A 12,656-nucleotide genomic window follows, 5' to 3' on the forward strand; every position below is an offset into this window, starting at 1 on the left:
GTGCTACGGGCCCTACAAGCATGTGCGAGGGGCTGTAAGAACAGGGCGACAGAAGCTCCCTGTGAAGTACATCATAGTCACCGAGGTGTCTTAGAATGCCTCTGGCTTCGTTGGCTGCCTGCCTCTTCAGTGTCAGAAGACACTTCGAGAGAAATGCGTTTAAAAAGTTGAACCCGGTTTCCCAGCTAGTGTTCGTGGGTTAGAAATTGGGAGTCCTGCAAGCGTCTAGCGCCCCTCTGGTTTTCTGTTGTGGCACTGCAGGGTAAACCCGCTGAAGTGCCTGGAAGCCTTAGCACAGTGGCTGTTCCCAGGTTTGGCTTTTACATTGGGCAGATTGGTGGTGGAGGTGGTGGGGGAACTGAGTTAAAGGACTGAGGAACATTGACTCCACTAGATGTCAGTGTTAGACAAGCAGTAAAAGGAGGGAGTTAATTCTGAAATCTAAGCAATTAAGAAACCAGATTTTAATAGGTAATGGCTTGCTTCTGTCTTCAAAGATGTCCAGTTTTGCAGTCTTCATTCCTGTTGCTATGGGTGACTTCTGACTAACACTGTCAAAGTATATATGTCATTTAGCTGTGCTGGATCCAGCAAACTGTCTTAGTTAGCTCTTCCCACGGCCCAGAATGTAGCTATGCAGGTGGGCTCTGTCCACTCAACAATTAGCACATTTTAAGAAGGCTGGAGGCGGTTCCTATGCTCATAGTGCTTAACCCGTCCACACGTCACACAGGACCACACAGGGCTAAGACCTTCTTCAGCTCTCGGGGTATTTCCATTTGCAAACGTACAGGTTTTAAACAAATAAATCCCATGTATTTTGTATGAAATTACATAAACTAAATCACACCAGTTGTAGCAGATCTTACATTAATTTGCAGTGGCAATTTTGCCTTACCAATGAGAATTTAAATTGTATTGTGTTTTGTTAGGTTTTTTTTCCTTTCTTTCCTTCTTTCTTTCTGTCTTTCTTTCTTTCTTTCTTTCTTCCTTTCTTTCTTTTTTTTTTTTTTTTTTTTAATGTAAGGTCATTGCTTTGAGAAATGAAAGATTAGAAGATGACCCAATGGATGCCTACTTTAGAAATAGGCAATTTGGGGGTAGGGGGAAAATTCATTTTAGCAGCCCAATTTACATGTGGTTGAAATGTTTTGTGGAATAATATTTTGAAATATATGAGTTAAGAAAAGAAAAACCACTCGTATTCTGTGTGGTAATCCTGGGATTGAGCAGTCTGCTTGCAGCTGCTGCTTCGTGCGGCACAGACCTCCTCAGTGAAAATCTGAGCTACCTTATCCATCCTCCTGCCTCCGTTCCAGGGATTGCCATTTACCTGGGTGGGTAGATACACGTTGTCTGCATTTGGTGGTGTTCCTAGCAAGGCTTCTTAAGTTCTGCGTGGTGTTGCCTTATCCCTTTTCAAGCTTTTAAAGAATTATGTCTTTATGTGGCATTTTTAAAGCCACATAAAAACTTGCTGTGCAATGCTGATGCCATTAAATAGAGCTAAGCTCCACGGTACCCGAAGATTACACAGAACCCGGACCTACTTAGAGAAGCTCACAGGAGAAAAGGGACAACGTGATCCATGGTATAAAAGAATTGACACTTGGTGTCTCATGGAGAACAGGAGCCCCGAAGCCTGGCATGGTGCGTTCCGTCTGCTCCTGCCCACTGGTTGGCAGTGAGGAGCAGACTCCGATGGGCAGGGATGCCCGCGGCGATTCTCCGCCTGACGGCCAAGGGACTGGCTGCCTCTGTGACTTTGTTTAATACGTATGGGGAGTTAACCATTTTTTAAACGAAGTAGATAATCCTTCCCTTCCCTCCCCTCTGTCTTCGGTGTCTGTGGTACTCAGCAGTCATTCTAAGTTCGAAGTGGCGGCCTGAAGTCCCTCGCCCTCGCGGGTGTGATAAACTCTGGTTCTGAGGAACGTGGCAGGCTTGATCTAGCAGTGGGCACCAAGGGCTGCCAGCAGCATCTAGTGAGCAGTTTTGGCAGCAGGGGAGGATGTGGCCCACTGAAGTCTCTCAATGTGGGCAGGAATGTACAGGGACCTCCCCTGGGATTCAGAGACGCAGGGTTCATACCTCCTGGATTGGTCGTGGTTTACTTGTCCTTGGGTCAGCCTGTGGTAGGCAGCCAGCACTTCCGCCCAGCAGCTTGTCAGAGCCTTCCTGTAGTCTTACGGCACTCTCCGCAAAAAACTGTACCATTGTGGATTTTTCCCCCCAATGAGTACCCTGAGTTTCTGTCTCATTTGTCTCTGAGCTTGTGATTATGTGGAACATGGCTTCTGTTTCTTTACACATTTCGAGTGGTGTTCAACAACACTGCCTGCTTCTTCCTGCTGCCGTGGAATCCAGAATTCTGTTCTGAGAACAGCGACCGGGGACAGATGCGCCGCCTCCAGGAAAATGTTCATTTTTTTTTTTTAATGTTTGTTTTGTTAATTATTCTGCTTAATGGAGAATAATGAAGATGGATTTTCAAATTTAGGTATTTAGAATTGATAAAGTCCCCAAAATGCCTCGAATGCTCTTCACTGATCTGGAATGTCTCTGAAATGTTGTCAGCCATGAGCCTTGGAACTTCCTCATGTGCATCCCCGCCCACAGCTGACCTGTGGGAAAAGAGTTGGCTGTGCAGTCTTGATGTGCTTTATCAGTGACCGAAGAGTGAAGAGCGGAGCTTCTGTGACACATCTGGGATCCATGATGAAGAGAGGCTTGGGGCACGGAGGAGACACTGGACAAACGCAGAAGCTCCTGCAGTCAGCTAAGAGTGTGCTTTCTCACGGGCACTGCCGCGGGGCAAAGTCGGCCCCTTTGAGGTGCCCGAGCCCATTTGATATGACAAGCACCTTTCTCTCAGTCGTCCATCTGAATTTTGGCACTAACCTGTCCCATCGGGCCTTGCTTTTATTAAGTCTCAGGGCCTTGCCTTTTCGGATGCTGCTTCAGAAGCATCGTCTGCTTCGTCCCACATCCCTTTTGAATCTGAATTTCATTAGCTACTCCCAGCAGCACTGGACACCACCGAGTCTCTCTGTTTCATATATCATCTCAGATTTGAAAAGCACAGGAAAATGTTTCTCCATTTTCAATATTGCGTGAGTAATGTTCCCATTGAAAAGTAATGGAGTGAAGTTGTCACTTGTCAGCACTGTTATTAAGGAGGACGAGTCTCAGATCTTTCTCTCATAATAAAATAAATCTGTCAGACAATCACCGTGCTTACACTTGCTCATGCCAGCAGGAGCTGGGACGTGGACGGTGGCTGGTGCTCCTGCAGCTCTCCCGAGGTGCCCTCCTCCCGACACCTGCCGGCCACTGGGCAGTACGCACAGTGTCAGCCATCCTTCCGAGATAATTGGCTCAGGAACCTGGCAAACAAACCCTGCTCATTGCTCGCCGGATATTGACGTTTTGTCAAAAAGGAGATTTTCCGTTTTTGCCTCTGTTATCGTTCCGTTGCACAGTAGACTGCTTTAACTTTGAAATCAGTTTTCTAACCGGCCAGAAGTAATAAAAGGAAACATTGCTTGCCCCTTAAAACGACTCATGGGGGTACACCAGCAAGCCACACCGCTGCGTGGCTAATAGACTTTTTAAATCATCCAGACGTTAATTTAATCCATACAGTTCTGTAGAGGGGCTTCCAGATAACCTTCGAGGGGCCCCTCTCTCCTCGGCTATGCTTACTGCAGCTCTAGAATGTGTTTTCTCGTTGGGCGTTGCTTTCCTGGATGGTCCATTGGTTTCTAGTAATTGCATTTTGAACTCTTTAAAAAAGAATTAAAAGATAATTTCGCAGTAGAAAAGTCAGGGGGAAAGTTTAGAAGATTCTCTTTGGAATGATGAGTCAGTGAGGATGAACTGCTGGGGGCGGCCGTCCTCGATCCTGTTGGCAGGAGCTCTGCGCATAGGGGCAAGACCCGTCTGGCAGCCACAACCCTCATCCAAACGCTAACTTTACTTTTTTTGCTTTGCAGTCTAGGAAAGGGAGCGACCCAGACAAAGAGAAGAAAGGCCTGGAGAGCCGCGCGGACAGCATCGGGAGCGGGCGAGCCATCCCAATTAAACAGGTACACTCGTCCCCTTCCCCGCCTCGCTGGAGACACACCTCTGTGCAGCCTGGGATGCTGCTGGCTGGAGCACCAGGGTTTGTTTGATGTGCTCTGTTGATGAATGTAGAAGTCACTCACTTGACATCAATTAGAAGGGGTTCCTGTGAGTATTAAAATGGGATCATTAGAATAAGAAGAGGGAAATGCGACAGCAGCTCTAATGAAGTGCGGTCTGCCCGCCTGCATATGGAGTGTGTTTCCATGCTGCACTGGCTTCAAAGGCTGCCTTTGTAGCGTGGCTTTGATTGGGCCGCTGGCCGCCAGGCGACAGGGGTAAATCAGATCGCTGCAGAAGAACCCCTTGTGATCACAGGAATAGCCTGACGTGGCCCTAATTTGCTCTTGCAGACGGACATCTGAACACTGTTTCAGGCTGGTCTGTAACAACGAGGCAATTAGTTGTAATAATCATAGCCGGCGTGTCAGCTGTGCGCTCTTGTTTGTAATTTGCTAATGAAGGGATTGTAACTTTGATTAGGTTCAGTTTCATTTAGACCTTATTATACACAGGAACATTTACAGCTGTAATGTGGGGCCTTAATTAAACTTCCCCATTACACAACAGGACTTGAATTCAAGCATTTGTTTTGGCCAATGTTGCTAGCCTGAAATGGGTTTTCATTAGCCCGGAAACCAGATCCTAAATTACTTCACGTCTCTAGCAAGACACACTGGAATTCGCGTGTGACGTCTTTTGCCGCTTCATTTCCGAAACAATAAGAATAAAGAGTTCAGCCCGGCTCAGCGGCTCTCGAAATGTCATCTTTTTGGTTGATAAAGAAAGCCAATTGATTTAGACCCTGTTCTCTTCGGGTGGGGGCAGGAAATCTGTGAGTAGGACATAGCTCTGCCTTCCACGGGTGACACTGCTGGCCCACTCGAAGCTCCGGGTGATCTAGGGCGCCGTTGCGTCTTCTACAGCCTCCGCCCGGCTTCACTTGGTCTGTGCGCATGGGCACCAGCTGCCTTGAGGGAGGGGAAGAGTTGATGCAGAATACAGCGGGCTCACGTTGGCAGTGCAGGGTTTACCTGTTTGCAGCTGACGGCTGCGGCCCTTGTGAGGAGCCGGAGCGATTCAGATGGAAGCTGTGAGAGCCTCTGCAGGGGACTTCCGAGAAGCCAAGACTGCTGCTCTCCACCCTCCTGCTGCAGACCAGAGTGGCCCCCGTGTGCCACATTCGCCCTCTGCCCAGTGAGGTGTGAGCCTGTGACCCAGGGGAAGGCGGCCTAGAGGTGTCAGCAGGGCTGTTCCACCTCAGGGTAGGACCGCCCTTACCATACGGGCTGACAAATTTAGGAGCCAGCTTGCAGCACCATGAAGAAAAATTTCCACCTTCCATGTGTTTACAAACAAGGCAAGGTTCGTTACTTCTGAGGGCCATGAGCATAGCTGTTTCCTCACTTTTAATTATTTGTTATAAGCTAACTCTACATAAAGCTATTTTAGTGTATGATTTCTGTGCAGCGTTGTTTCCTGTAGAGTCATAAGGATTATTTAGCCATTTTTCATGTGAAGAACCAGAGCTAGGACATTGAAGAGGATCGCTGCTTAATGTCCACCCTCGTCTTCCGGATTCCTGTCCACTCCTGGCCGGAGGGGAGGCTCACTGTCCCAACAGGAAACTCATGGGGAGCCAGCCAGACCCTGGTGTAATTGGAGCCTCACTTAATCTGTTCCCTGCTCATCTTTGGACAGGGCCAGCTTCCCAAACCCAACTTTGAGTTTGCAAAGACTGGAGTGACCGGCTAGTGTGAAATGGCCCATTGCATCCCTGGGGAAGCTTGGATGTTCAGTGATACTCTAGTTGAAATCGTGGTTTCCTTGTGACTCTTGGGAGTAGAGAACACTTGATTTCAGCCACTAGGTGTCCACAGTAAGGAGCCAGGGAACTCCTACCTGGTCTGCTCCCGGCCCCACATGGTCCTGCTGTAGTCGATGCTCAACGATCACTCCCCTCCCATTCGGAGTGCAGACCTGGAGAAGTCTGCCTTGAACGCTCGCACTAGACTTTCCGAGGAATGTTTACATTCCATCCAGACTTCAGGTTTTTTGTCTGTGGTATTCCAGGTACCTGAGTCAGAGGCACCCTGCACTTCATGTGGAATAAGACACAGCCTGTATAGGTGGTCTGGGTAGTTAAAGTGCTCTATGCTGTGTGCGCCTGAATTTTCAAAGTACGTGGATCATCTGAGAGTAGCTCCCCTGTGCTGCCCTCACTCTGCTGTGGTGACCTCTGTGTGGAAACATGAGGATTAGGAGGAAGCCTGAAGGGGGCAGTACCTGCCTAAAATGTTCTAGAAAGCCCACAGGTGGATTCCTGAATAGACCTCTTAAATGAGGTCTTGTTACCTATGTGTCTTTTTATGAAGAGTCCTGTCTAACCCCTAGCAGAGCGGGGGCCATTAGGTTACGTTGATCGTAAGTTAAATGCAAGCAGGGTGAGCATTCAGGACTAGCCAGCTAGGGACCTCACATCTGCGCTTTCTCCACTGCATGGTGACAAGAACCCTCCAAAGCAAAGTTAAGTTTTAAGGAGTGCTTGTGTGTGTGTGTGTGTGTGTGTGTGTGTGTGTGTGTGTGTGTGTGTGTGTGTGTGTATACGTGTGTACGCACGCCTGTGTGAGTTTCTGAGCACCATGTGCATGCAGTTCCTGTGGAGGCCAGAAGGAGGCATTGGATCCCCTAGAACTAGAGTTCCATCTCATTGTGAGCCACCACATGTGGGTACAGGAAACCAACTTGGGTCCTCTGCAAGAGCATTAAGTGGTCTTAACCACTGAGCCATTTCTTCAGTCCCAAGTTTTACGTGTGTGAAATCACACATGAGAGCCATCACCTGCCACAAAGGTGTCTTGTACCGTGTAGAGTTTGTCTAAGGCTGTGCCTGTCTCCCTGTTTCTTCAGGGATGCCGTAGGAAAGGGGATCTGTCCTCAAGGGAAAGCATTGCTGTTCATTAGCAACCACCTGCCCGTCTGTCCCCTCTCAGCCGATAGAGTCCTTGGCCCTCAGCGACTTCTGGTAGAGACACGTCGAGAGTCCCACCCTGTTGCTGGACCACTGGCCTCAGGGTAGAGGAGTCAGCTTCACAGCCCTGTCCTTGGTTACTTCTGCTCCTCCCTGGGAGGTGTGCGAGCACTGGGGGTTGAGTGGGGCAGCCCCCCATGGCCTGTGACTTCCCTCATCGTTGTGCAGGTTTCCCGAGTGCATGGGCCGCCTTCCTCCCTTAAGCTTGTTACAGGTAGGTGGCCGAGCCCCGGCACTCGTGACTTCATTTCTCTCTTCCCGCAGTCAAAGGTCCCTCAGGAATACGGAGTTGTTTCCTCGACCATAATCTCATTTCTTCAGGATCTGGGCACAACTCTCCTTTTGTCCTATCTGGCTGCCCAGAGCAGATGGATTTAGAGAGCCCCGCTTCCTTTCTTACTAACAAGATAAGGTCTGTTCGAGTAGGATTGAAAAAGCAAAGCGAGAAAAATAAAAGCCAGCGGCCCAGCTCAGCGGCCAGTGGGCTTGTCACGTATTAATTTTTCATCGCTGTGGCAAGTTGTACATACATAATCACTTGATTGCAGTGGGAGTTAGGGAGCTCCTATGGTGTCATTTGCATAAATCTTGTTAAGTCAATGGCAGTTAATGAAGTACAAATGAGCCCGGAGAAGGTGACATGCAAATCGTGGGTGGCAGATGGGAGGTCTGTTTAGGGGACGGCAGCTGTGTACTCTTTTCTTCTTTCTCTTTAGCATTTTTTAATCTCTATATCTGAGTGCGTATACACAGCCCTGAGCTTCGGCCTCCTCCTCTTCCGTGGACTCCCAGCCAGGGCCTAGCCCTCACGCTGAGAGTCAGAGATGTCAGGAGTGTGTGCACACCCGTCTACGCACACACACGAGCAGGCGTGAGGTCACCGTGTCTCGTCACACTTCCGCAACTGAACACGGATTCCGCTGTAGCCACGAACAGAAGCTATCCGGCACACAAGTCTTAAGAGATTCCAAACCTGAAAATACTGATTCCGCTTAACTCGGTTGAGGTATTTTCTTCAGTCTCCGTGCAGGGCAGCTGCAGGTGCTAGGCCAGAGCCCCACCCTGGGGGCCTGCCATGCCAGGGTTACTTTGCTGATGAAATCGGGTCCCAGCAATGAGCCTATCTTGTCAGTACAGGGTCCCCACAGGCAGGGCTCTGCTTGGAGGAGGTTTTGCAAAGCTCCTAACACTGTTCTGCCTTCTGCTTTTTAGAAGCCCTGGGCTTCTAATTTGACCTGTGGTTTTGATATTTGGAGAGGGTCCAGACTGGACTGAAGAACCCTCAGGAGGTATGTAGAGAACCAAGCCCTCCAACAGGAATGCTCTGAGCCCTCTGCTGCACGATTCCTACCTCAGTCTCTCCGGGCAGTTTCCACTTCTTTGGATCTTCATCCTACAGCTCTCCAGTTGTAAAGAACCCATGCTTTAGCACCGACTCAGAGCCCTTAAGTGGGAGTGGGGCCTTTTACTCAGAGCAGTGTTCACCTTAGTCCTCATCATAGGGGTCCTCCAACTTCTTACTCCATCCAGGAGGCTTGAGTGCTGGGGAGCTGTAATCCGACAGAGTACTGCAGGGAACTGGTTATTTCTATTATGACTGTGATGAAATACCCACAGAGGAACCTAAGGGGGAAGTTCCAGGCCGTGGTCCTTCATAGCTGGAGTGTGGGTCAGCTGTCACATTGTACCCATGGTCAGCAAGAAGGGGGGGAGGGGAGAACGAGTGCTAGCTGGCACTCAGCTCTCTTCTTCCTCTTCCTCTTTTTATTACGTGTGGGGTTTCTACCCATAGGGTACCGTTGCCCGTGTTTAGTACGGCTTCACTGTTCAGCAGGATTTCTTCTTGGAAATGCCCTCACACAGTCACCCAGGGGTTCGTCTCCTGGGTGACTCCATATCCAGGAAGGTCAACAGAGATTAAGCATGGTATATTGTCACAGGCTATTGTCCTGTTACTTTATGGCCCTGGCGTCCCTGTTATCTGCCAGTACAAGGAAAGACCATGTGATCTCTCCAGACAAGGACTGTGATCTGAATAGCCTGATTATGTAGCCAAGGGGTGGTTGGTTGTGACCAGGGCCACCTTCTGGGCCATCAGGGGAAGTGCTCCCCCTCTGGTATACATGAGAATAGCAGAGGGCGAGTGGAGTCATTCTGAGGCTAATGGTCATGATGGGAGTGTGCCCTCAACTGTCCTCTGTAGATTCTGGGATGTCCTCAAACTAAGATTTCTCAAACATTCAGGCTGCCACAGAGGCACTTGACCACATGGCCACTTGCCATCCAAGGCTGCTGTGATGGGGGAAGAGCCTGTTAGATGGTCCATTCCTGACGATTTGGATTGTTCACAGAAAACAAAAATTTAAGAGTGTTTACAAGAAAGCCTTAGTAAAAGTTAAAACACTAAACTCAAAGTTCTTTTAATCTTCCCAGTCACACAAAGGCATTTTCATTTTGTTGTGACTTTCTGTTCTGAAAATAATTTCATCCAGCATTGCCCAGCCTGCTTAACTCCTGTCCCCATGCCTCAGGGCAAAGTGGGTCCCTCTGATCTGTCTCAAAAACTTCTTGTTTGGAAACAGCAACAGTGATGGGGTATATGGCATGGCTCTTGGACTGGATACCCCAAAGACAGTTGGGATATCTGGACTGCCTTCTGCTATTTCCTCATTTGCCAAATGGGAGAGTTTGAGGAATGTTTGTATGGGATTCTATGCATACCTAATACCAGGATTATTTGTAGACTGGTGTGAATGGAAATGTTAAGCACTCGCCAGGCAGACATCACACCCTCACTGTGACACTCTTGTCTCTCTGCTTAAAGCAGCAGCAGCAGCAGCAGTACTGCCGCAGTGCTCCTGCCTGCGGTCCTCAGCAGACTGCCCCTGCTGTGTTCACCCCTACAGGATTGCTCCATGGACCTGTCCCATATAGAAGGGGACATCTGAAGACGTCCTCAGTGGTATCCATCCTAGGCTTTTCAAGAAAGGCGTCACACGGTGACATTTCTATCAGGTTGGAGCAAAAGCACATTTTTCTGTTCCTCCATCTCAGGAAGAGGATTTATTTTTAACCGAGTCCCTAATGGCCACATTTTAAAGCCAAGGACACCGTTTTCCCTTGATGCCAACACTGACAGCTGTAATTACATAGAGAGAAGTTTGGTGGGATTTAAAATTGACATGGAAGGGATTGAGGAATATCTTCCTAGGTTTCTCCATTTTTTTTTTTTTTGAAGTGTACCAAGTATCAGAATTGTTTGTAGACTAGGGAAGCAGGAACACTGAGCAGTTCTCCTCCCAGAGTCCTCTCACCTCATACCAGACCCTCGCCTGCCACACTGCTGGCTCTGCGTGTGGCACATCGGCATTGGCCAAGTGCCCAGTACCTGAGTGTGATCTGTAGTGGGTGCTGGCAGTGGTGAGCTGAGTGCTCACAGGCCATGCGAGGGGCTTCTGATGTGTTAGAGCATCTTACTGCTTTCATTCGGGGCCCATGTCATTTCTAGCAGCCTGGGCCCTGTTACAAATGAAGATTCCAAGGCTCTGGGGGACTGAGTTTGCAGGACTAACAAGTGGAGAAACTGGGATCAAGCCTCTCAGCCCAGCATGTCTTCAGCAAGTCCTCCCAGCTGCACGTCCCATCTAGCTCACAGCATACTTCCTCAGGGCGGCCAATGACTGGTTGTGTGGGAGCTATGCTGTATGTGGACCACATGAAATCCTGTAGCATTACCTGAGGTGGAGGGAATGAGTCAAATTGAGGCTGAAGTTGAGCATCTGTTTGCCAGGCGATGCTGGTGATGCAGAGCCAGGGGCCACACTTTGGGTTTCTCTTATTTAGGCATAAGAGGTCGCCTGGGCCTTCTCACCTCTGAGGCTCAAAGCCTATCCCAGGAAGTAGACTTAAAACTGAGGAGATGCAGTATCCTCTCTGTTCTTCCCCCAACACCTTGTTGGATAGTGGGGTGGTCTTTCTCCTTCTGTGTGTACTCATGATGGAATGCTGTCTCCCTGGTGTCTGCAGAGCAAGGAGGGCACAGTGGAGGACTCGGGTGAGGGTGGTAATGGTGGACATGGCATTACTGACTTTGGTGAGATGGTGGTGATGGTGATGGCACAGGTGGTAGTTATGGCGATGGGAGTGGTTTTAGTAAAGGTGTAGCTGACGGTAGTGGTAGAGGAGGTCTTAGTGAGGAGGTGGTGGAGATGGTGGTAGTGGTGGCGACGGTGGTATTAGGGAAGCAGCAGTGATGGTGGTAGCGTTGTGGAGGTGAGAGCCGTGATTGGTAGTGATGAAAAGAGCGTAAGCTGATGGTGTGAATGTCTTTTTTTTTTTCTTCCCTCAAGTGAATTTTGAATTCTTGTAAGAGGATGTGCTAACCTTGAAGAAGCTGTGCCGTGCATTGTTACTCTTTAGAAACCGTCTAATTTCTAACCCATCATCCTCTATATTTAACTGTGTTTCATGTATATAAGGTACTATATTTGGATTACACAAGTGGCCATTCTCTGTCTATTCTTCAAAGTATAAAAGCCTTTGTCAGTGGCCCAGAAATCATCTCAAACAACCGGTTCCTTTCGGCCTTTTCTACTTCTCAGAACTCATTTGGAAAAATTGTCTCTAAATGTCTTCGTGCTCATCCTTTGCTTAGAAGGAACTTCTAAACTGAACCAGCAGACTTTAATGACCCTAGCCTATGGTTTCCATGCTAAAATGCTATACCAATATTCAGTCTCCACCACCCATTTTGTTGTCCTATAGAAAATTGCTTGAAGAGTATAAATATCAAGGCAGATACAGAAAAATACACACACCAAGATGTTTCTGATACTGTTACCGGAATTTGGAGAGTCCCATCTGGCACACCAGATGATATTTGAGAACATCCGGGTCCCCTCTTGGGGTTAGTGTCATTAATAAAAGAATTTATGATGGGCTGGAGAGATGGCTCGGAGATTAAGAGCACTGACTGCTCTTCCAGAGGTCCTGAGTTCAATTCCCAGCTACCACATGGTGGCTCACAGCCATCTGTAATGGGATCTCATGCTCTCTTTGGGTGTGTCTGAAGACAGCAGCAGTGTGCTGACATACATTAAATAAATAAGTAAATATTTTAAAAGAATGGACTCAAAAGATACATGAGAATTTTTAAGACACCCCAAGGCAAGTGAACTGTAAATCTCAGCGGCCCGAAGAACAACATAGGAAGGACTAAAAGCCATGCAGTTGATGGCAGCGTGGAGGGCAGACATGGTGGACGGATGGGCAGGAGACAGAGTTAGGAAGCACAGAGCTTGGGGAAGGCGTGGTCACCGTAAGGGAGGGGAGAAAGAAGGAGAAGCCACTCAGTGACTGCTTTGAAGACACCTGTGTAGTAAACAGCAAGCTGGTGTTGGTAAGAGTTGCAATAAAGTCTGCGCTGAGGCTTAGAAAACACAGAGTTGGGGAGATGGAATTAATGGAACAACTTGGCCTTTGGTTTGGCGTTACTCTGCCT

General features: G+C 48.6%; 1 protein-coding gene across 9 annotated transcripts in view; it reads left to right on the plus strand.

The window, feature by feature from the left end:
• The window catches only part of Agap1 (ArfGAP with GTPase domain, ankyrin repeat and PH domain 1), a 428,036-nt gene that overhangs the window by 209,579 nt on the left and 205,801 nt on the right, over nucleotides 1–12,656 (plus strand). For all 9 annotated transcript variants that reach the window (XM_032901597.1, XM_032901598.1, XM_032901599.1 and 6 more), the window contains one exon: nucleotides 3,996–4,088. In XM_032901597.1, the coding sequence (XP_032757488.1) occupies nucleotides 3,996–4,088 (93 nt within the window). The remainder of the gene's footprint in view (nucleotides 1–3,995; nucleotides 4,089–12,656) is intronic.

This window comes from Rattus rattus, chromosome 4 (genome assembly GCF_011064425.1).
Source record: "Rattus rattus isolate New Zealand chromosome 4, Rrattus_CSIRO_v1, whole genome shotgun sequence".
NCBI lineage: Eukaryota > Metazoa > Chordata > Mammalia > Rodentia > Muridae > Rattus > Rattus rattus.